General features: G+C 30.3%; 13 protein-coding genes across 13 annotated transcripts; 7 read left to right on the forward strand and 6 right to left on the reverse strand.

Annotated features, from left to right (window-relative positions):
* Positions 1-457: 457 nt before the first annotated feature.
* Positions 458-2,152, reverse strand: ZRT3 (Zn(2+) transporter ZRT3; the record flags this gene model as incomplete). The annotated part of the gene is made up of 1 exon (XM_004182570.1): positions 458-2,152. One exon carries the CDS (start codon positions 2,150-2,152, stop codon positions 458-460), a length of 1,695 nt encoding a protein of 564 aa, XP_004182618.1.
* A 929-nt stretch (positions 2,153-3,081) lies between these two features.
* TBLA0J01020 (uncharacterized protein) lies at positions 3,082-3,735 on the reverse strand (the record flags this gene model as incomplete). Its single annotated transcript, XM_004182571.1, has 1 exon — positions 3,082-3,735. The coding sequence occupies one exon, from the start codon at positions 3,733-3,735 to the stop codon at positions 3,082-3,084; it is 654 nt and encodes a 217-aa protein (XP_004182619.1).
* A 602-nt stretch (positions 3,736-4,337) lies between these two features.
* TBLA0J01030 (uncharacterized protein) lies at positions 4,338-4,991 on the reverse strand (the record flags this gene model as incomplete). The annotated part of the gene is made up of 1 exon (XM_004182572.1): positions 4,338-4,991. One exon carries the CDS (start codon positions 4,989-4,991, stop codon positions 4,338-4,340), a length of 654 nt encoding a protein of 217 aa, XP_004182620.1.
* Positions 4,992-6,432: 1,441 nt separating this feature from the next.
* Positions 6,433-8,670, forward strand: SET2 (histone methyltransferase SET2; the record flags this gene model as incomplete). The annotated part of the gene is made up of 1 exon (XM_004182573.1): positions 6,433-8,670. The coding sequence occupies one exon, from the start codon at positions 6,433-6,435 to the stop codon at positions 8,668-8,670; it is 2,238 nt and encodes a 745-aa protein (XP_004182621.1).
* Positions 8,671-9,087: 417 nt separating this feature from the next.
* On the forward strand, positions 9,088-9,522 carry ASG7 (Asg7p; the record flags this gene model as incomplete). The annotated part of the gene is made up of 1 exon (XM_004182574.1): positions 9,088-9,522. One exon carries the CDS (start codon positions 9,088-9,090, stop codon positions 9,520-9,522), a length of 435 nt encoding a protein of 144 aa, XP_004182622.1.
* A 928-nt stretch (positions 9,523-10,450) lies between these two features.
* On the forward strand, positions 10,451-11,638 carry TBLA0J01060 (PGA52 family protein; the record flags this gene model as incomplete). Its single annotated transcript, XM_004182575.1, has 1 exon — positions 10,451-11,638. The coding sequence occupies one exon, from the start codon at positions 10,451-10,453 to the stop codon at positions 11,636-11,638; it is 1,188 nt and encodes a 395-aa protein (XP_004182623.1).
* A 745-nt stretch (positions 11,639-12,383) lies between these two features.
* Positions 12,384-13,850, forward strand: STE3 (Ste3p; the record flags this gene model as incomplete). Its single annotated transcript, XM_004182576.1, has 1 exon — positions 12,384-13,850. One exon carries the CDS (start codon positions 12,384-12,386, stop codon positions 13,848-13,850), a length of 1,467 nt encoding a protein of 488 aa, XP_004182624.1.
* Positions 13,851-14,127: 277 nt separating this feature from the next.
* KRE9 (Kre9p) lies at positions 14,128-14,961 on the reverse strand (the record flags this gene model as incomplete). The annotated part of the gene is made up of 1 exon (XM_004182577.1): positions 14,128-14,961. One exon carries the CDS (start codon positions 14,959-14,961, stop codon positions 14,128-14,130), a length of 834 nt encoding a protein of 277 aa, XP_004182625.1.
* Positions 14,962-16,392: 1,431 nt separating this feature from the next.
* SWI3 (Swi3p) lies at positions 16,393-19,917 on the forward strand (the record flags this gene model as incomplete). Its single annotated transcript, XM_004182578.1, has 1 exon — positions 16,393-19,917. The coding sequence occupies one exon, from the start codon at positions 16,393-16,395 to the stop codon at positions 19,915-19,917; it is 3,525 nt and encodes a 1,174-aa protein (XP_004182626.1).
* A 392-nt stretch (positions 19,918-20,309) lies between these two features.
* On the forward strand, positions 20,310-21,032 carry ATG27 (Atg27p; the record flags this gene model as incomplete). The annotated part of the gene is made up of 1 exon (XM_004182579.1): positions 20,310-21,032. One exon carries the CDS (start codon positions 20,310-20,312, stop codon positions 21,030-21,032), a length of 723 nt encoding a protein of 240 aa, XP_004182627.1.
* A 304-nt stretch (positions 21,033-21,336) lies between these two features.
* On the reverse strand, positions 21,337-22,212 carry TBLA0J01110 (uncharacterized protein; the record flags this gene model as incomplete). Its single annotated transcript, XM_004182580.1, has 1 exon — positions 21,337-22,212. One exon carries the CDS (start codon positions 22,210-22,212, stop codon positions 21,337-21,339), a length of 876 nt encoding a protein of 291 aa, XP_004182628.1.
* A 609-nt stretch (positions 22,213-22,821) lies between these two features.
* Positions 22,822-23,172, reverse strand: PFD1 (prefolding complex chaperone subunit; the record flags this gene model as incomplete). Its single annotated transcript, XM_004182581.1, has 1 exon — positions 22,822-23,172. One exon carries the CDS (start codon positions 23,170-23,172, stop codon positions 22,822-22,824), a length of 351 nt encoding a protein of 116 aa, XP_004182629.1.
* A 559-nt stretch (positions 23,173-23,731) lies between these two features.
* Positions 23,732-24,610, forward strand: ATP12 (ATP synthase complex assembly protein ATP12; the record flags this gene model as incomplete). The annotated part of the gene is made up of 1 exon (XM_004182582.1): positions 23,732-24,610. The coding sequence occupies one exon, from the start codon at positions 23,732-23,734 to the stop codon at positions 24,608-24,610; it is 879 nt and encodes a 292-aa protein (XP_004182630.1).
* Positions 24,611-24,618: the final 8 nt, after the last annotated feature.

A 24,618-nucleotide genomic window follows, 5' to 3' on the forward strand; every position in this document is an offset into this window, starting at 1 on the left:
CATCCATGAGTGCAGTAATTTTTATTTTTAAAATTGTAGCTATATTTCTGGCTTTAGATAATTCTTATTTTTTCTTTTCTTTTTTTATTTTTTTGATGTCATAATTCGTTGCTATAGAAATAAACATAACAAATACATAGAAAAGTATTAACGAAATAATACAACTAAAAAATGAACGTGAATGAAAATGGATAAACTAATGATATAGAAATATATAAAAATATATGAAAATCTGCAAAATGTTAATATAAACAATAAAAGTGGAAAAAAAAAGGAAAAGATGGCTAAATGCTATGCCATATTCCTAAATGAACGCCATCGGAGGATTACGAAGGTAATATAGCTAGCCAGTTCGTAAAGAAAAAAAGGATTTACTCAAATTTTAGTAAAGAGAAATAAACATAAATAAAAATAAGGATATTAATAAATAAATCAAAAACTAAAGTCTATTTTACAATCAAATGAATATGTTGCTAGCAAATATTAGCAGTATACCGAAACAACACCATTTTATACAAGTGGTAGCTAAACTATGATCATCAATATCATCTTCAACACCGTGGTCATGATCATCGTGTAAATCTTCTTCCGCTTCTTTAACGTGCATATGATGATGATGCCCATCACTGAAACCAATACCAGTTTGAAACATCTGTAGAGCAATTAATAATAAAAAGCCACCTGTGATACTTAATAATAAATCCATCATCTTAGAATTATCTGATGACTCTCCACCTTTACCTCTAAATAGGAAATAACCAATAGCAGCACCCATTGGTTGAGAACCACCCCCAAGAATAGCAGTGATTAAAACTGCTAGATATTTGTATTCAAAAGCAGTATAAAATGGTAATGTCATGGCAAACCCTTCAACAAAGTTGTGAATAGCAAGACTAATGAATATAGAGAAACCCAAAGATTCTTCTTCACTGGCTAAACTTGAAACATTATTACCGCCATCTCTATTTGTATAAAATATGATAAAACCTTCAGGGAATTTATGTAGTGTCATTACTAAACATGTTTGGAAACCAATAGATATCAATTTGGAAAATGGTGTTTCAATTTGATGCAAGTGGTGTTGGGATTCAATATCATCAGAATCACAAGTATCATTTTCTCCATCAACGGTGACATTATTCGCACTGTTAATCTTTGTATTTTTTTTGGTATTAGAATCGAAAGTATTATATTGGGCATCATCTAAAATACTATTATCGTTTGAGGTTGAATTTTCCACCTCAGATTCATGTGTAACACTTGAAGAATTTTTACCAGAATCATTTTTATTATCTTGATTATTACGATTATGAGATTGGTTATGATGATGTTTTTTATGATGATGTGATAATAAGGCTTTATTTGAATCTGAAGAGGCCAATTTTGGTTTCAAACCATTTGCCATAAAATTATTTCTATAAATTGATATATTCTCCAAATCATAACCAATATCGTTTTCTAAACAAGGTAAATCATGGTTTGTATTTGGATTTGTTGTAGCTGAATTGCATGTGGTGGAAGTAATTGGATTTGAACTGCAAGTGTTTGATAGATTATTTGAAGTGTTATCAACTTGAACTAATCTTCCACTGGATTTCTTATTTTTCAAATCTAATAAGTTAACCAACGAATATTTTGGTTCATTTGAGTTAGTTGTTAAAAGTGGAGTGTTTTCGTTAGTAACAGCAGAAGGGTTAGTTCCAGTTGGGGCTTGTTCAATAGTGTCCGTCCCATTAAGTAAATTATGTGGATGATCATGCCCTGATAAGGGTATATCGTTAATCAAATCAGAAGCATCAGTATTTTTAATCATGACAGCACCTTCATCTGCACAATGAATCAATGATTCACTGGCGAATGAATGGATCACAGAGTTCAAAAATAAACCTGTACCAATACCGATTAATAGCCCTTCAAAAATAATTAAGTTATTATCTACATCTCTTGGAATCAATTTGTACAAAGATGTAGTTAACATGGAGCCTGCACTTAATGAAAGACCATAATTAACCAGCTTAGTATTAATATTATTATGAGAATTTTTTGGAGTTAAGTAAAACAAAATTGGAACTAAACACCCACCACATATGCATGACAATGATGAGAATAAAGAAAATATTAGCCATCTTGGCATTACAGAATTGTCAAACATTTTAAAATTAGCTCAATTATTTGATGAGATTAAAATGATTTTTTTTTCCTATATAAATAATATTTCTGAACAATTTTAGATGAGTTTAATTTTGAAAAATTATGAAAAAAAAACTATACACCTTAAAGCTCTAAATAAAGATGAGTATGCTGTGTGGGTAAACGAAAAGAACTGCAAGACAATCGAAAATACAAATCAAATAACTCTCAGTTTAAATAAAATATTGTAAGATGAAAAAAAAAAAACCACCATATATTCTAAACATTAATAATCATAAGAGGAATATATTTTGTTTGTACAATTATTTTTTTTGGAAAATTTCAACATGAAATTCCGAGAACTCTTTTGTGCCGATGAGAAAGCTCAAAAATTCCCGAATGTAGTAACCTAATACTCTCAAGGTTATAAGCATAAAGATGATTGATAATCTGAAAAATATGTCAAAAAATATTTTGAAATAGAGATCCAGATTAGAAAACAACAAAGCTAAAATGCGCAGAATGAAATACAATAAGATTCGGCCATTTTTGTCATTTTCTATTCTATTTTGTGTATAGCAAATACTTATTGGCCATAACCTTGAAGGTTTGATGATGCATTGTCACCCACAAATTTGTTATGGCACAAGCTAAGCAGATATTTCCTGTTTAGGATAGTTACCATGTCTACATTTCTTTTTTCTAATATACTTCAAAATAATTAGATGAGCTATAAGTGGAACTTATTTGTGGTTATTGGTTATCACTTTTTCTATTTTTATTCTTGAATCACTTGTTCCAAAGGGTCAGATGGATCAAGAATGTGGATACCCGATATGTCCTGAAATGGATGAACAGTTACTTTAACTTCATATCCAATGTTCTATATAGATATTTATTAACTATTAAAGTGCGAGTGAAGATACAAAAAAAAGTGCTTGTGATGATTATTTATTTCTCATCACAATTTTTTTCGGCAAATGTAAAATCTGAGAAATAGTCTTTCAAAATAGGGGATCTGATGACCCTTAATACCCATGGGTCAATCCCTGGATGGTTATCCCTCCACGGTTTGCCTAGGATATTCTGACAGCAGAAAGCCCATTGGGTGGCACATATTAAATCTGCTACGGTGATATGGTCATCGACTACTAAATAGCTGTGCCTTGATAATCTTTCACTGAACACCTCAGCGGCATTGTTTACCTCTGTCCATGCACGGTCGATGATGTCTTGATGCCAAGGTACAAATTTCAAAGACATCATTAAGATATAGCATATATTCATAAAAAAATCGGTGTTTGATAAGGATAAGAATTTTCCTTGTAATGCTTCTAATAAATCATCATCTGAAGTCAACAATTTTCTTTTCTCCAATTCATCTGGGATTTGTTTTACCACATAGATTGTCAATGGGATGACCTCTTGTAATTTGATTCCTTCTGGTGTTATTAGAGCAGGTATTTTAAGCATTGGGAAGTTTTTCTCAAAATCTGTATTTTTCTTAGAATATACTATGTCAAATGGTAAATTATAATATTTAATTATACCTTGAACTGCAATTCCTCTTGTATATTCGTTTGCATATAAGGTTCCTTTTGACATTAGTACTGTGTATGTTTTATTACAATCAATTGAATTTACATATTGGCCAATATGCTTTTATTTATTGTTATTTTCACTTGACCTCTTAAATATATAAAATCAAATAAAGAGAGTGTTAAAGAGAATAACTAAATAGAACAAGAAATTTAACAGTGTAAAATCTATACGAGTTAGAGCTATCGTTTCGTAACATTAAAATATTCTAAAATAAATAACCCAAAAAACATTTGATTTTCTTTTTTTATAAAAATAAAGAAGAAAAAAGCAATTTATCATTTGAACCTTGGCATATATCGGTTCAACCCCTGTACATCTTATAACCAGATAGTGTTAAAAGGACAGCTTATTTTGTTGTTCGGCATATTCCAACTAAGCCTTTTATAGTATCTGAGATTTCTTATATAGCAGGACAGTTCTAAATTCTCATTCCAGATCCAGCCAATAACCCGAAATGACTTTTGAGAACAGGGAAATAAATAAATGATGGTTTAATATACTAAAAGCATCTGAGGGAAAAAATTTTTTTAGAAAAATTTATACAAAGTACATATGACAAATTATATGAGAAAATTGCATAAGTTCAGATTTTTCTTGCTCTTCAATTATTTGGCATCACAATTCTTTTCTGCCATTTTAAAATCTACATGAGTACCTTTCAAAATTGGAGATTCCAATACTCTTAGTAACCAAGCTTCAATACCTGGATATTGTCTTCTCCATTCTTTACCTAAAGCATGTTGAAATGCAAATGCAAATTGTGCAGCAGATAATAAATCTGCTAAAGTTACGTGGTCTTCAGCTACCAAATATTTATGCTTAGACAATCTTTCGTTGAACACGATTGCGGCGTGGTTAATTTCATTCCAAGATCTTTCCATCATCTCAGAATGTTTTTTAATTATTCCCAAAGAAGCTAAGAAAATGTAACAAACATTTATAAAAAAATCGGTATTTGATAAAGAGGCAAATTTTCCCTGTAAGGCAATGGACAAATCATCACCCAAAGATAACAATTGAGTCTTTTCTTTTATATCAGTGATATGTTTTGCAACATATTCGTTCAATGGAATAACTTCTTGCAATTTGACACCTTCGGAAGTGACTAGAGTATGAACTTTTTGCATGGGGAATTCTGCTTCAAAAGTACTGTTGTTTGTTGATTCAACAATGTCAAAAGGCAAATCATAATGATTGATTAAAGCCTGGACAACAACAGCTCTTGGATAAGAATTAGCATATACAGTACCTCTAGACATTTTATTTTTTTTATTAGTAGAACTTGACTAGCTTTGTAATTTGTATTAGTTAGATGGTTTTATTATAATAAGAATTGGCCTGGTTTAATTAAATATATATCCACTTTATACACTCAATTTTTCGATGCTCTTCAACTATCTTTCATTCACAACAAATAAAATTTTTTCTACTTCACCTCACTACAATAATACACTACTATACAACATTTTAAATAAATAGCTTAAAGCATTAATAATCGTAAATCGCAGATACTTCCTAATATTATCATGTATTGAATAAATGTATATACATAATTACTGTCGCCATACAAAAAATCCGACACTCCCTGGATTTCCCGTTTTAGGTATTTGAGACAATATCCCCTGATTCGGAATGGCGTAAACCAAAAGAGTAAAGAAATACTGGCCACAAAGTTCATTTGAAAATATGCCTAATCTAGTAATATTTCACTATATATTTTTTAAGATATCACTCTTTCTATTAAAGATTCCATTCTCTCTCTTAGAATCTTTGTAGACAAAATAATTCTTAAACTCCATTACAGTTAGTTCTTTATTAGTTAAATTTCAACTGCAATTACCTTAAATCTAACCAAGATGGTCTTCGTCTGGTGCTTGAAATCTAACTTAGAATTAGTGATATAAGAAGATTCTAAATAGGGTACAACTTTTTTTCTTCTTAACAGTAAAGTATAAAATCGCAAGAAAATTAGAAAAGAAAAGCAATTAAACAAAAAAAAACAAGCTTTATATATCATCTTATGAATATTATTTGGTTACATAGATTATAACTATATCTGTCTTGTTTTATCCTTATTTAAGCAAGCTATATAATGTCATGCTAATTCGTTAATTGTATTTAGTTTTTAAAAAAAAAAGCAAAAAAAAAAAAGAATAAGAAAGCAAAAGAAGAGTTCCAGCCTCATCTATGAAAAAGAGATATTGGAGGCTATTTATTAAACGTTTTCCGGAGTAAAATATACATTGATGAGGCAGAAAATGAATAAGTTAAATTCTACATAATTCTACATTTTATTTTTTATTCGGGGTTTTTTCTTTATACATTTTTTAAGAATATATTATTCTAACTTTATTCTTTTTAGTGTTTACGATCAGAAATTTAAGATTTTTATTTTGCTGTCATTGAGCTACTATTAATAACTGGAATTTGCATTAACCGCGAAAACTTACTTTCTAGAAAAAGAAAAAAAGAAAAACACAAGTATTAGAAAAAAAAAAAAAAAAAAAAAAATAAAATAAAATAAAATAAAGCAGTTTTAACTTTAAAATAGATAACAGAGTAAAGATAACAAAAAAGAAAAATAGATCTCTCCATAGGAAACTAGTTATATTAGTGTCAGGAATACATAAGAGTATCTCTATTATTATCGATCTAATAACAAATTAAACTCTTTTTGATCAATAAAAATAGCCAAATCTAATGAATAAGAAGGTATTATTTTTAGATGAACCAGATTGTACTGAGCAAGCTTTGAAAACATTTGAAAAGATCGATTCATGTATTTATACAAAGAGCCATTTAGGGATTTCCAGTAATGAATTTATGGAATGTGATTGTGTGGAAAATTACTCTGATGGTGTGAATCATTCCTGTGATGAAAATTCAGATTGTATTAATAGATTAACTTTAATAGAATGTGTTAATTCTAAATGTAATTATTGTGGTGATAATTGTCAAAATCAAAGATTTCAAAAACATGAATATTCCAATATTTCCATTTTCCAAACTGAAATGAAAGGATTTGGTGTTCGAGCAAATGAAAATCTTGAAATTAATCAATTTATTTATGAATATATCGGCGAAGTCATAGATGATGATGAGTTTCATAAAAGAATGATTAATTATGATCAAAGAGGCGAAAAACATTTTTATTTTATGATGTTAAAGAGTGGAGAGTTTATAGATGCCACTGAAAAGGGTAATTTGGGGAGATTTTGCAACCATTCTTGTAATCCAAATGCTTATGTAAATAAATGGTTAGTTGGTGATAAATTGAAAATGGGGATTTTTGCGAAGAGACCTATTGATAAAGGTGAAGAGATTACATTTGATTATAACGTTGATAGATATGGTGCTTCTCCACAGAAATGTTATTGTGGTGAAGCAAACTGTTTGGGATTCCTTGGTGGTAAGACTCAAACCGATGCAGCTCTCTTACTACCACAAATATATGCACAAGCATTAGGAGTTAATAGGTCGATGGAAAAAAGATGGATAAAAGATAATAAAATAGATGTTAAAGCGATCATTAATGTAACTATATCAAACGATAATATAAATAAAGAATTTGTGGAACAACTTGACGTCCAACCCTGTGATTCAGGTAGTGATATTACAAAAGTAATGAGTGTCTTGCTACAATTAGAAGATAATTCGAATATAATATTATTAGCAGAAAAGTTATTAAAGAGGATTTCCCCATTAAATAAAGAAGAGAATAGAGAATTGATTCAACAAGTAATTAAATTACATGGTTATAAATGTTTTTCAAGGTTACTTCCAATATTTATTAAGCATAATGAAATTAATTTGATTGAAACAGTTCTAATAATATTAAATAATTTGCCAAAAACGACAAGAAATGGTATTATTAATAGTAATCTGGTTGATCGTATAAATGACATAGAGGAAAAAATTCCTGAACTATCAAATATATGCAATCAATTAATTGAAAAATGGTCCAGTTTTGAGATGTATACTCAGATTACCAAAAATGAAATTAAACGATCTTCTTCATCACTGTCATCATCATCTAACCTAGTAAAAAACGGTACTTCAACCAAATTTGATTCAAGAAATGATAAAGATTTTAGAAAAGTTCGATTACCTCCTGGATGGGAAATATTACAAGAAAATGGTAGACCAGTTTATTATAATGCCAAACAACAAACAAAATTGCATTACCCACCAGCTGGAATAACGAAAGTCTTTTCACAAAATAATTTAGATTCCCATAGTCATAATTATCATAATCATCATCATCATAATGGTAATATCAATAATAAAAAACGTTTATACTCACATACAATATCTGATAAAAGTGAAAATATGAACGGGAATAACAATAATACTAATGGTGGAGTTCTTAGTGAAGAAGAACTTAAAAGAAGAAAACAGGAGAGAATAGAAAAAGAACGTATTGCATTGGAGAGGGCTAAAACCAAAGAAATTCAAGAATTAAAAGCTAATTTACAACTCGAACATGAAAAGAAAAATGAATTAGAGAGAATTATTGCACATGCACTACAGAAGAAGCCAAATGTAAGTACTGTAACACCGAAATCTCCAGGAACACCAAATATAACAAATGGTTCTAATGGATCTGTGCCTACCCCTCATAATGATACTGTGCATTCTAACGTTGAAAAGCCTATAAGCACTGAAGATGAAAAATTAATTAGAACTTGGAATAAATTCTTTGCAATGATTGTTCCTAACATGTTGAAAAAATATGAGAAAGAAAATCATTTGAAACATTCAACAGCTAAGAATCTATCAAGGGATATTGTTAAAATTCTAACAAAGAAGGAAGTACAGCATAATAATAACCGTAGTCCACCGGCTGAAATTACAAAGGATAAAAAACTAAAAGTGTATAAATTCGTAAATGGTTATATGAGCAAATGGTTCTTAAAAGAGCGTAGGAACCACAATTAAAAAAATAAAATAAAAAAAAAAAGCAAGCACAAGCACAAGCACTAAGACGAATTGACTTCATTTCTTTTAGTTCTTTATAATATTATTCTTTTTGCAAATATATATGTAAAGTCCATTACTATTTCTTTTTTAGAGATGCGGCTTTTTCGATATATAGATGACTTTTTTTCAAACTTCACATTTGTTTCATTATAAAACGCGATGTAAATTACCGCATTCGGTATATTACATATGTAGAATAACTTTCATCTCCAAAAAGGGTAACTTACAAGGTAGATCTTATGAGAGATTTAAAACAAGCTTAAAGTAGATTATTTATATATAATGGTTGGGTATTTATGGTTTATACTCTAATAAATAATAGCATATTCATTTCGTAAAAAAAAGTGCTAAAACAAATATAAAAATAAAATAAACATGAAAGAAGAAAGCATTCATATCCGTTGTGAATGTTCCTCATGCAATATTAGTAAAAATTATATTGGAATTTTGAAAAGTTTTGTGCAATTTGGCATAGTCTTACCTCCATTATGGTTAGCAGCAATTTATCTATATATTCATTGTCAATGGTTACATTCTCACGAAGAATACATTGAACCATGGGACAAAGAAGATCTACCTACTGACTTAGAGTTAAACAAGCATGGTGTCTCCCAAGAAGAATATTTTGCACAATGTGCCCATGATGTTGTTAATTCTCATGATAACACAAGAAAAATTTGGAGACAATGGATATTGCATTGTTTTCTAGGAATTTCGATTTATGTTCTTCTAGCCATAATGATATGGTTAATTACTGTCAAATCCACCCCATTAAAAAAATTAAAAAAAAAAGCATGTATATCACTTTGATATACATGCTTTTTTTCTCCTAATGCATTATACTATTCCGACATTACACATTAAAAATTTTATTTATTCTTCAACTATTACCCATAAATAGTCTTAATTTTTGTGGCCCCATATCTAAGGGTGACATACCTCCCTTAGTTAAGTTTAGGTTTTTAACTCTTTGTAGGGCGACCTTCCTAAATTTTTCCAATGCCTATATTTATTTAAACCAAAACAGGGGTATGCCGTGAACGCTCGATGAAGCTGTATCGGGACACACCATCTAAACTTTTTAAGACACAGTCCGAAACTTTATATATGCATCGCCTTTTTTAGGAAATAGCTTAGTGACTACAGGAGTTGAGCCACCAGTTATCCAAAATTTAATAAAATTTCACATAAAGCTCCTAGAATACTAATGCCTGAAATTAGTAATCGAAGGGCCATCCCTATTCAAATGTCCTTTATTTACTAAACATTGTTTTAATGCTTCTTAGAGGCCATTACAAGTAGGACTGGAAAGAACTATGTATTGTTTATTTGTTTACTCTGTTGCTCATTTTAAATTAGAATTAACTCTTTTATTTTTACTTACTTTGTTTTATTTCATTCCTTGGTTTCTTGATTCTAACATACCTAAGTGGCATTTGCACAATTGTTAGACGATTAACCGGATCATCCATACATTCATTTATTCCGCCGAAGCCCCAGATTTCCCCTTAATATTTGCATTCATATATAAATAATATATTGAGTTCCGTTCCCAATACCTATCTCAGGGTGCTTGTTTTTTTTCCTTTAAGACATTTCTCTATTTCTGTACATATATAAATAAATATATCTGTGTTACTGTTTTTAGTTTTCTCTTAATAACAAAATAAAGCAAACGATTAAGAAGAAAAAAAGACATTGATCAATAAACACCGATAATAACAACTACTATTTAGTAATGAAATCCATTTTAGCACCAATTTTTGCAGCGATTCCACTGCTAACGAATATTAATGCACAGGCCTTCGACAGACTACAGTTTGATAATGTAGGTTTTGAAGGTAGCTATTACCCAGTGAAGAAGATAGAGAACGAAGATGATAAGACAACTTGTTTCTGTGAACAAGAAGAGGAATATTTCTTCAAAGGCCCCAATTCTCCATTATCTGAATACTTGTCTGTTCATTTTAGAGGGCCAATATCTATCAAACAATTTGGTTTTTACACTTCAGAAAGATTTGTAATTGGTGACACTTCTGATAATAATTCTTCAGATTGGACTAGAGATTCTTATTACAACGATGCTCAGCAAACTGCTGATAATGTCACATTTTTAAACTTACAAGGCGATATATCTCCATGCTTAGGTCCTGCTTTGACTTTAGCAAACTCAGATGGTATTAAAACAGCCTTTGATCCAACTGTCCTAGAAAATAACAATTATTTGTCATCTGGTAATGAAATTATCATTTACAGTGGTGCAAAATGTTCAAAATCACAAAGAAAGAAGGGATGTGGTATTTATAGAAAGGGTATCCCAGCTTATTACGGTTTTAATGGTAATACAAAAATGTTCTTATTTGAATTTAGTATGCCAACCGATGCTCAAGGCAGCAATGACACTATTAGAAATTTCAACATGCCAGGTATTTGGTTATTAAATGATCATATTGCAAGAACGGCCGAATATCCAACTGATAACAGATGTTCCTGTTTCGCTTCTGGATGTGGTGGTTATGATATATTTAAGGTTACTGATCCTGACAACACTGATCGTTTGTACTCTAACGTGCGTACCTTACAAAATAATGGAAACGCTACTATTGGTATGCAAAGTTCAGGGTATATTCAAAGAGCCACAAATGGTACTATGAAAGGTGGTGTTGTTTTCGATTCTGAAGGTAATATTGTTTCTTTTATTTCAAGCCAAGCAAACTTTGATGATATTGTTAAAAGTAGTGATGTAAATAGTTGGTTGAGTGCAATTGTATCCAATGAAAGTACAACTACCACATTAATGTCTGTTTCTTCTACTTCTAGAAAGTGGTCTTGGAAAAATGAAGGTAAGGTATTAATCCCAAGCGGTAATAGTATAATTTCTTACTTTTTTGCTTTTGCAGTTGCTACATTCCAACTAATTTTATAATGCAACTAATTAGCTCAATAAAATTCAAAGAAAAATACAAAACAAAATTAAAAAAAATAAAAAAATATTATTATTACAAACGAATTAATGTTAATGTGTATTGAAGAAATTTTAGTGAAAAGAAAATAATGGAATAAAAGACGATTTAACAACTATAATTTTTTCGCACTCTATTTTTATTTCTAACTCTTACGTATTCGTCTATTTTTTTTTATTTAATATTTTTATATTCTTACTAATATATATTTGGTAACAAATTTATTTCATTTTACTCTTATGGAATAGGTTCTGCTATATATTTTCAAGCATGAGGTATATGTGGATACATAAATATTTTTTGAAGTTCAGTACAATACCATGCTCCGGAATACGCATTGCACTGAAAATTGGTTGTGCCATATAATTGATTGTAATGGTATAAAAAAAAAAAAAAAATAAAATATAAAAAAAGGTAGAGTGCTAATTAACAAATATGAATTTAAAAATATTTATTATTAAAAGTAAATACAATAAATTCAATTAATTATCTATAACAAGGCATTGAGGTTTCAAATAAAAACATTGCAAACCTCTTTTCTTCCCTTTAAAAAGGCACTGCTTAGAGCGAGGCGCATACCCGTTGTAATCATTGTGACACTAATTAGGAAGGTATAAGTGATGACTTGAAATATTAAATGAAACAAACTATAATAAAATGAAATCTATTAAAATGTTCTTTATTATATAAAAAATAGGTTGAAGAACGATGAATTCTCTACCTGTTTTTCTTGAAAATGATAAGTTATTAAGAAACACAAATAAATTTAATCAAAAAGTTTTACTTCAGAAATATTCACATTCTATTATTTTTTTTAATATAAAAAAAGAAATGTCATATCAAGCTTCAATAATTTCATTATGTATAATAGCAATTATACTGCTAATTCCTCCATTAGTTTGGCATAGTCATTCAAAAAATATACCGGCGATTATCTTAATAACGTGGTTATTAATAATGAATCTGACGTGTATAGTAAATGCAGTAATTTGGAGTGGTGATGATTTTATGACGCGATGGGATGGTAAAGGTTGGTGTGATCTTGTCATTAAATTACAAGTGGGTGCAAATGTTGGTATTTCATGTTGTGTAACAAATGTTGTTTATAACTTATATGAAATAATTAGAGCTGATAAGGTATTACTTGAACTAAATTCCTGGAGGAGAATAATAAAAGATTTAAGCATTAGTTTAATAACACCCATCATGGTAATGGGTTTCAGTTATTTATTGCAAGTTTTCAGATATGGTATTACACGTTATAATGGCTGTCAAAATTTATTAACTCCAACTTGGATTACAACTGTTTTATACACTATGTGGATGGTAATATGGAGTATTATTGGAGCAATCTTTGCTGGATTAGTCCTATGGAACTTTTATCAAAAGAGAAAAGATGTGGGTGATATTTTACATTGTACAAATTCTGGGTTAAACATTACCAGATTTGCCAGATTATTAATTTTTTGTTTATTAATTTTATTAGTTATGTTTCCATTCTCAATTTATACCTTTGTGGTAGAATTACATCAACTTCATGGAAGTTATAGTTTTGAAGAAACACATACTAAAAATATAATGTGGGATGTTATCTATAAATTCGATATTTCTCATCCAATATACAACATATGGTTATATATTTTAATGTCATATTTGGTATTTTTAATATTTGGATTAGGTAAAGATGCGTTAAGAATGTATACAAAAATTCTAAGAAGAGTTGGTTTAGGATGTATCTTAGATAAATATAACACTTATATGGAAAACCATAAGCAAAGTCGTGCTAATAAAGTCTTACAAAAGATGGTTTTACCTACCTATAATAATCCATTTATGCCGGATATAGATGGTAAAGAAAATGATACTGACGATATTAGCGCTTGGAATACTACTCCAACTCTTCAAGAGCATACAAGACCAACATTTGGATTAAGAGATATATATGAATTGCCTGGTGAAAATAGTTTTGAGTATGATGAAGAGGATGATGATTACGATATTTATAACAATATTGATTTGGAAGATTTGACAATATCAGAAGAAGATTATATGAAATATTTGGTTGAAGAAAAAGTTTCTGAAATAAATACAACATCTAATACTACTTCCGATGGGTCAGAAAGTATTGGAGAAATAAAATATCATTACAAATTGGAAAAAAATACCAAAAAATGATTGAATGTTGAATAAATATTTTCAAATGTAATAATAATTAAAAAGTATAAACTCAATAATATAATATAATTCTTATTTTATATATGTCATTTATGAATGTAAAGAGAATATGGCGTGTAATAATGCTGATAAAAATTTTAATAAGGAATTTCAAATTTGTCAAACAAAGATTGTAGTATATTTTTATTTTTATTTTTATTTTTTTATTTTTATTTTTATTTTGATTTTGATTTTGATTTTGATTTTGATTTTTTAATTTGTTTTTCTTTCAATGTATTTATGATTTACGGTTTAATTTTCTTACTGATAAAGAAATTCTATCACGAGGGTTATACCACCCACCGTTATCAGATGGATGTAATGCAGGAGTAGCGTAATTATAATCAGAAGTAAGAGATCCTGACCAACCTTGAGTAACTGTGGTTATTTGATCCAATGAGTTTCTATGAGACCCATAGTAGGTAACCTCTGAAGTTGGAAAACGACGAGACCAACTAGTAGCTGTAATTAAACTTCCAGGTGGGGTTTGCATTGGAGCAAAACGAGCAGAACCAGTTTGTGAATAATAAGGAACAGAAAAGGAAGCTGAAGTATCGATAACTTCGGTTGGGGCTGTCGTAGTAATATCTGTATTAATGTTGATAGCTGTTTGTGGAGTTGGTTCCACAGTATCTGTATAAGTGTTTGATTTAGCAGCCTTCATCCCTTTTAAAGTAAAACGTGGAGTATAATGGATTGTATTACCAGCACCATCCACAACAGCATAGATTTGAATATAATATTGGCCATCACCAATAAGAGTGCCGTCAACGGTAACTGTATAGAAGTAATTATTACTTGAATCCTTTGTAACAGCAGATGGAGGAATCTTTTGAGCTAAAGTGCCAACTGGTTCTATAGAACTATTAGGACCTTGCTCTAAAACAAAACTCAAATAGGTAATATCATTCATTGTTGGATATGAACCACTATCGATCCATTCTAGTTCGATAGACACGGCAGTGGCACCTGCAGCTGGAGAGAATGTGGCATCTTTGACTGGAGCAAGAATATTGATATCAGCAAAGACATATGATGCTATAAGTAAAGCATAAAGTAAAAAATGCAGCATTTTGTAATTGGATTAAATTTTAAAAATATGAAGAGCAGTAATGAAGAATGAAGAACAAATTATATTTGATTAAATGAAAAATATTGGTATTTTTATTTTCTGAAAGATGAAATGTATAAATGATAGTGTATAATAGAGTCGGACTCAGTATGTATTAAAAAATATTGAAGAATGCTTTTTGTTCGACCTCAAAAGATTATATTTGGATTTGTAATTAAAATTCTTGATCTATTTAATTCTGCATTAACAACTTGAAAAGGTGTGAGACAAAAAATGTATCAAGAATTCACTTAAAAATAAAAAATAAAGTGAAAGAAATAAGAAAAATAGCAAATATGTTATTAAATAAATCAAGAACTGAACTTGAGAAAGTTTATAAATTGATTGAAAATTGAAAGTCAAAGAAAACGTTGAGTAATGAATCATCAAGTCGTTATACAGTAGTGTACCTATTTCGTGTACTTGGAATCAGTGCAATAATAACAGCAAAAGCAAATGGTATAGAATAAAAATTCACTAAACTTTCCTTTGTTTTCTTTTTTTATCCGTCACTACTATTAGGCAATTAAACTAAAACTTTTTCAATCCAAACCTCTGGGCATTTCTGAGTCAAGGCTTATACGCTTGTGAAACGCTTGCATAGAATTAGCCCAGATTTGATTTACGCGTTTTTCCTTGCCCCACTTTCCTGTTAAGGAACTTAATTTGATGCTCTCCAAAAAATAAAAATTTCGCGTCCACTAGATCTTGCCTAAATCGGAAAAGATAGAATACCACGTGATTGACAAAAACAGAAAAAAATAAAACTTTGATTATTGACCAAAACGGAACTATAAGAGCACGTGACTAACAGTTTTCACGTGACTTTTTATTTTACCCGGTCAATAAAAGCGGTCACGTGTACATCACGTGGATCGTATTTTTTTCGCCATTTCCCGTTTTCCTTTTGTTTTATCGTGAGTAATTAATTGTTGTTTTTTCTTTTTCTTATTTTTCTCTTTTATTTTTTTTCAATCCAAACATTGGTAAAGCTAATAACTAACCAGCCAAATTACAAACGATAGTAATTAACAATTTACGTTGAAGTTGAATTTGGAAAAAAAATCTAAAAAATAAAAATAAAAAAAAAAAAAAAAAAACAACAAGCACTAGGTATACGCGTCCACATATAGTAATTTCAATTACAAGGCTGAATAAATTTAGACGATCAAAATATTTTAAGTTTTTTTTTTAAAGGAATAATTCATTGTAAATTGTTTTACGTCATAATCTTTTTTTTTCAAGGCATTTTATTCTTACCTATTCTTTTACAACAATACCATTAACAAGAATAACATACGTAGATTGTGTTTAACGTGAATTTTTTTTTTAAAAAAAAAGAAAGATACAAGAGGAAGTCAACTAGCAAGCCTTCAAAGAATCGAAAAAAAAATGGATGGATTTTTAATGGATGCTAATGATTCGGAAGATCCTACTAATAATAACAATGGTGATTCTGAATTAAATGATTTGGATATTGGAGTATTGGAGGCCAATCAATCACCTTCAAATGATTTACAATTGGATGATCAGAACGATTTTGATCTTTTTATGGATAACCCTGATTTAAGTAATAATACTAATAATATTGGTGATAGTAATGCAGAAGAGCAACTTGGTAATAATGACAATGATCTTTTAAGTCAATCGATGATAAATGACGATTCTAACATATTTTTAAATGATCAAAATGATTCATTGTTTGACAATTCGAATGACCCAGATATCGAATTAGCCATTAACGATTCAAATATAAATGAAGATAAAGAGGACAATATGGATATAATAAAGGATATTAAAGATGATATATCAAAAGAAAATACCAAGAGTGATACAAATGAAGAATCGGGTGATGGTGCTGGTGATGATGATGAAGATGACGAAGATTTATTTGGGGAAAACGATGCTGAAGGAGAAAATAATGGCGAAGGAGAAAATGCTGTTGAAGAAGAAAATAGTAATTTCGCCAATACTAATGAAACTACTACTGAGACAGAACTTGTAAATAAACCAATTGAAAAGATAAGTTTGAAAGACACTGATAGACCCAATGTAGACATTGGAGCATATTCTCAAGTGAATGAAAATATAAAATCTAATGAAGTTGATAAACTTAATGTAGGTTCCGACCTTGGAAAAGATGATAAACCTAAGGAAGATTTGAAACCTGATACAGGTGCAAGCCATGAAGAAGAGTCTAAGCCTAAAGTTGACACAACACTTGAAAAAAATCTTGATCCTAATGAAATAAACAAAACAAATAATGAATCTGATGTAAATATGGAAGCTACAAACGAAGCTGATACAAATAAAAATGGAGTAGCAACTTTAGCCGATAAACCAAATAAGATCACTAATACTGAAATTACTGAAACTACTGAAACTACTGGTAAAGATAATATAATAACTAAAGAGCAAACGAATGAAGAACAAAAGAATGAAGAACAAAAGGATGAAGAACAAAAGGATGAAGAACAAAAGGATGAAGAACAAAAGAATAACGAACAGAAAAATGAAAATTCAAATGTGAATACTTCAACTCAAGAAACCATAAAATCTGATACTAATGCTACGTTACCACCTGTAGAACGAACCACGATTGACCAAACTTCAAATGGCCAAAACACTACCGATCAAAACTCAAACACTCAAGCCGTAAATAATGAAAATACAATCGATAGAAGTACAGTTGCTATGAAAGCCCCCAAGCCATCTGAAACGAATGATAATAAAAGTGATACAGTGGATGAAGACGAAGAAGATGAGGATGATGAGGATGAAGATATAAGGATGGAAGATGCTGATGATGATAATGATAGCAAAGTTGACATGGAAAAAGATACTAAAGAAGTGAAAGAGGAAGAAGAAGAAGACCAGAATTTTCTTTCTATACCACAAACACATGAAATTATTATCCCTAGTTATGCAGGCTGGTTTAATCTTAAAAAGATCCATCCAATTGAAAAACAGTCATTGCCTGAATTTTTCACGAATCGAATTGCATCTAAATCTCCACAAGTATACATCAAATATCGTAATTTCATGGTTAATTCGTATCGATTAAATCCTAATGAATATATTAGTTTAACGGCAGTACGAAGAAATCTTTGTGGTGATTCTGGAGCATTATTCCGTATTCATCGATTTTTAATAAAATGGGGGTTAATCAATTATCAAATCAAGACTGAGAAATTACCTCAAAGTATTGAACCACCGTTAACAGGAGAATACTCGACAAGACATGATGCACCAAGAGGGCTTTTCCCCTTTGAAAGTTATAAACCAAGTGTTCAATTACCTGATATTGCTAAATTAAAAAAAATGATGGACTTGGATGATCAATCTACTACTTTATCTCAATATTTACAAAAGACAATTTCTAAAAACATGGAGGGGACAAATAAAAAAAGAACTCGTGATGAGAGTGAAAAGCCTGTGGGGAACTCAGAGGATAAATCAAAAGAGAAGTCAGAAGAAAAACAAGAAGAAAAAACAGAAGTACACATCAAGAAACAAGATAATGTAAACAGCAATGAACCAGAAAACCCATCGAAAAAAAGACCTAAGATTCTTTCTAGTATAATTGATGAATATAATGGTATCGGTAATGAAAAAAAATGGACCAAAGAAGAATTAAAACGTCTCTTGCGAGGAATTCATGAATATGAAACAGATTGGTATAAAATCGCCAAGCATGTTGGGAATAAGACTCCCGAGGAATGTATACTAAGATTTTTACAATTACCTATTGAAGATTCGTACTTGTATTCTGATCAAGGAACAAATGATATTGGACCATTAAAATATGCACCACATCTGCCGTTTTCCAAGAGTGAAAACCCTGTACTATCAACTATTGCGTTTCTAGTAGGATTGGTTAACCCTAGAATCGTACAAAGCATGACTCAACGAGCCCTTCGACAGATTGATGAAGAGGATGCTAAAGATTGGAATATGAAAGAAACGATAGATAAACTAAATGACAGCAATGCAAGTACTACGAAGGACGATAAGAAGGATGAATCAGAGGCCAAGTCAAAGGTCGACAAAGATAATAAAGATGCTAATAATGGTCATAATGATGATTGTAGTGATAATAATAATGATAATAATGGGAAGGATACATCACGTGATAGTATAAATGATACGAAAACTGGCATGCCAGATGCCACGAGCAACACAAAAGCAGGTAGCGACGCAAAAGTGAACGACACAAAAGACGATAATTCGAAAACGGACGACGCGAAAAATAACGGCACGAAAAATGGTGACACGAAAAACAGCGATACGAAAAGCATTGACACGAAAAATAATGACGAAAAAGAATTCGCAAAACCCATTCCTCCTGCCTCACTTCAAGAAGCTGCATCTATTGCTTTAGGAAGTGTTGGTGTGCGTAGTGGGATCTGCACTCGTCATGAACGCGAAGGCCTTACTGCAATTGGTAGTCAAATGGTTGCTGCCGAGTTAACCAAAGTACGTCTCAAATTGCAATTACTATCGACTATAGAACGTGCTGCAGAATTAGACCGTAAGAACCTACAACATCAACATGAACAATTATTGGTGGCTCGTCTTGGTCTACAAGCTGCTGGTCAACGTGTAGTACGCACACTACGCGCTGTTGTTCGTGACGTGCGCGATGCCACAAGTTCTATCGATACACCAATTGCTTCTACCACTACCAGCTCAGCTACATTTCAACTTGCTGATGCTGATGCAAGGCTAGATGCTGCCGAACAATTACTGATACGTCCCGCTATTGTCAGCCTAGGCACCGGTACGTCACGTGCTGCAGACGATACAGGCTCGGCGGCTACAGCTAGTAGTGCAGCCACAACCACAACTACAGCATCGGCTGGTCCACCTCCTGTTTCACTGGCTGCACCTCAGTTGTACCATTATTGGTCAGGCTGACCTGAAAATAAAATTGTAATAGTAACGTTGATCTTACACTTCCTAATTTAGTATACATGCTTTTCGCGTAACAGTTACCTTTTTTGCGGAGGTCCTGCGGGCTTTCTCCGACACAGAAACAACTGCATACTAAAAATATTCCGGGACTTCGGACATCACGATATTTGATAAATATTCAGGGCACCGTGCCGATGAAATATAAATAAAAAAGCATCATTAATATAAATATAAATATCAGTATAATAATTATATAGATATATTTATACTTAATATAAATATATGTATATATATACGACATAGAAATACATTTAGTTTGCACATATATTATACTTTATTTCTCATATTTCAGTCAAACAAGATAAAAAAAATAAAATAAAATAAAATATTACCTCATGGTCTCTAGAAACTTACTTTTATCCCTTTTTGCATCCACTGCCTTTGCACTAGATTGTTCGTCTCATGAACTTCTATCCAAATTTCGCATCTCGAATAGTAAGTCTCTAATTGAGAAAACTTCTGTTTGGCAAACTCCTCCTTCTCTAACTTTTGAGAATTGGTTTATTGATATTTGCCAAACTTCTAATAATACTCGTTGTAATGATGATGATTATTTATGTAGTACTACTGAAGTGCAAGTACAAACACCAGCTTCACAAGAATCAAAACTTCTTACTCAAATGATTCACTTCAATGATAAGTTGGATACTGATGTCGATATATTTCAACATCACAACGAAAAGGGGTTCCAGTTTGTTCTTTATAACAATGTTTGGGGTGATAAAACTTTCGATACAAAATTATTATATCATTGTAGTAAAAATAAAGAAACAGATGAACTAGTATTTTTCAGGTGGTTGCATGACCAATTGATAATAAAGATAGATGGACCTTCAGGCTGTTTGATCGATGAAAACGATTCTCTATTTGATAAAAAGTGCTTAGGTTGGGAATACTTCAAAATATCGATGATCAGTTCCATGATTATCATGTTAGGTCTTGTTGGTTTGATTAAATACCTTCATTCATTAGGGTATCTACAACAACAACAACAACAACAACAACAACAAGATCAAGAACAACTACAATTGGATGAAGAAAAGGGGTTGTTAGAGTAGACTAGAATTCGTTAGTCATGTGATCTCATTCTTATTTCCTGATTTGGTATTACGTAAGTTTCCTTATCATTTCATTTCATTGTTTATTATTATTATTTTTCTGTATTATATATACATATATATTGCATTGTTACTAGTTATATTCTTTGTTAAATCTTTTATTTTATCATTCTTCTTCACCCCCTTTACCAATCAATAGTTCTTCCTTTTGCAATTGTGTTTTGTAAAGGTGTATATTTGAAATCCCATGAAGGTGGAACAAGTTTATAATCTTCTTCATAATTTTTGGAATATTTAGGTGGTTTTAATCTTTTTTGTTTTTATTATCCATCATAATATCATTTTCGTATTTTTTTAAATACTTACCTTCCATGTATAAAAATAAATGGTATGGTATAACAGGTCTGTTGAATTTAAATAAAATCCGTTTAGTAATCAATTTGTTAATTCGGATAAATTCAATAGAGAATTTTATAGATGGTTGTTTGATAATTTTAACCATATCTCTCCAGCCGACATCTCCTTTTTTGTTAAATATCCATAATTCTAAATTCTTAAGATGGAAATAAATATTAACCATATCTTCATTTTTAATTCCCCCTCCTAAAAATATAACATATCCACTAGTTAAAGGTTCACAAAATCCTATTTTCTTATCTATCAGTTTGAAAATCGTTAAAGGTGTACCGTATCGATCCCATGATTTTTGAATAGGCTCCAACTTCAATTTAATATCATTATTCTCGATTACAGGCATGGTAGATAGATAACTTAATTCATACAACGGTTTTTCACCTTTATTACATTTTTTAATTTTATCTTTGATGACTTTATTAAAATAGTCAAATCCACCCTCATTAAATATTTTAGTGACAATTTTATTATATGTATTTGCATTTTGGTCATTTGACATACTTGGTAAATCCAATTTACAATAAACTTTCGATTCAGTATTAAAAATTATATAAACCGGTTTATATTGAGAAACTGAATTTTTTCTTTCTAATTTACCATTTAATGCAAATTCACATACCTCACTTAAATATTTACTTTTAGTTAATATCATATTTTCTCTTAGAAATTGATATTCTCGACCAATATTTAATTCACTTGGTAAAAACCATTCTTCTGCAGAACATAAAAGGTCAATATCAGGTACGTCAATTCTATAATCATCCATTTTTTTTGGCGTCTCGTATAGCAATTGAATTATATAATTTCTTTTTTAATATATATATATTTATTTATTTATTTATTTAAGTTTAATTGTTGAAGAATATAAAATTATTATATATAAACATATAATTTTTTTTAAAAATTTTAACAGTTACATTTTTAATGATTTTTCACTTGTGAAACTCGAAACTAACTCATAAAATTGTATATGATACCCCTCTTTTTTTATTATGAAGTCTAGCCTCTTACTTAAACTTTTAAACCCTAACCTATGAAATTTTTCCCTATATAAACTACATATTCACTTTTATCCACCCTTACCTTTTCGGAAACTTTTTTGACATTTTAAAATTGGCGGTTAATTTTATCTTTACTATAAAATATAATCATAATAGCAGCTCATACTATTTTCCAGAATATAGCTTTTATTTCTTGTTTTATGATATCCATGTAAAGAATTTATTTTTATTTAAATATGATTTAAAATTTGATGTAATTCAAAACGAGTCATATTATTAAGTTATATATGATACATAATATATATGCTGAAACATATATCAGGTGGTCGTACATATCAGCTTTAAATGCAATAGGCTATTTTTTGAAACCAAATTTATGATGCAGCAGTTAGCTTTTTTAACCCATCTACAGATTTTTCGATTGTAGTTTCTAAATAATCTTTCTTAATATTCAAGGCTTTGATTTGCTCTTTAACTGTACTCTCATCTTTACTTAAATCTTCAATATATGATTCTTTCTTTTGTAATACAAATGCTCTACCGCATGATCTCCATACGTTTTTATTATCATATGAATTTAATTCTTGTTTAGTTAATTGGGCAATTCTATCTTGTCTTTCTAATTGTTGAATTTGAGCTTTTACCGTAACTAATTGTTGTTGGGAAGTACGTAGGGTATTAACTATTTCGTTAGATAATTGTTGTTGCTTAGATGGTTGGGACATATTATTATCTACTAGTGGGATATTTCTGTATACAATCCTTTTCTTATTGTTTATTTGTTTTTTTAACCAACCATTTTAACTACAGTTTGTTCTTGAAGTGTTTTTCAATCTATTTTCTTAAAACGAAAAATCATTCAATGAAAGACGAAAACAGTTTTTTCAACAAAAAACAATATAATAAATATACTCTATATATGAAATTAATCAAGTTACTATCTAAACTAAGATTCTGTTCTTAAATTTAAAACTACTTTATCATTGAATTATCCCAAGTTTAAAATTTTTTATATTAATAATTTTTGTCATAGAAATAACTTGAAAGCTTAAATCTTGTTCTAATATAGATTTTAACTATATGGTATCAAAAAAATACGTATAGTGGATAAATTTTAAAAATTTACTTTTTAATTTGTAAAATTTGGAGTTTTAAATCAATAAAAATATCGTGTACTGTGCAAAAGGTTTTATTTAAAATTGCCGAATTAAAGAGACGTTGTTACTCCGTTAAGTATATTTGCTAAATTGAAAGCATATAAATACAAACACCCACCTCCATAGAATGATATATATCCCTTCTAGGCCTTTGCTTCATGTTTTTAAAAGACAGTTTCACAATTCTATCCCTCTTTGTCAGAAGCCTTTAACTCGTTCTCTTTGGAAAACCGTCTCTGTAAGCCCTATTGATGGTACTTCACAAGTAGCATTACAATTAGATGGTAGAACAGTAAGAACCCCTGGGGGGTTGCCATTAGAATTTCCAGATACACATACGGTATTAGCATCAATGCTTCAAAGGGAATGGCAGGCTGTCACTGAAAAAGCTACTAAAGGTAAAGGTCCTGGAAATTGGAAAAAGCTTCAAAGAGAAAACCTCCCGCTAACTTCCTTAGTAGGAAGATGTTTAGGTCTTCAAATGAGTCCTAAGGATAGGAATGCAGCTAAAAAATCTCTTATACCGTTTATTGACACTGACACTCTGGTAGTTATGTCACCTCAAAATGAGTTGGATGGTGTCTTGAGATCTAGACAAGAAGAGCTTTATCCGAAATTTGTCAAGTTAACAGAAGACCTATTCTCAAAAGATTTCAATCCTGAAGGCTCGGCACCTTTACGTCTATCAATATTAGATACAGAGACTCATGGAATCAGACCTCATAAACAGTCACAACCTGTTACAGATGCTGCTGTCAACTACCTTGACTCCTTAACACCTTGGAATCTTGCTGTCATGGAGCATACAGTAGTTGCAACAAAGTCATTTCTATGTGGTATCTTACTCTTACAATCTTGGGCTCCGGTAAAGGATATTGCTGAATTAAGTTTACTAGAGGCAATATGCCAAGCTGAGCGTTGGGGAAGCATCCCTGAATCTCATGAAAGAGAGAGATTACAACTAGAACAATCACTACATTGTGCCGCATTAGTTGCATTTGGTTAACGATTTCT

The sequence above is a fragment of the Henningerozyma blattae genome, chromosome 10 (assembly GCF_000315915.1).
Source record: "Henningerozyma blattae CBS 6284 chromosome 10, complete genome".
NCBI classification, from domain to species: Eukaryota; Fungi; Ascomycota; class Saccharomycetes; order Saccharomycetales; family Saccharomycetaceae; genus Henningerozyma; species Henningerozyma blattae.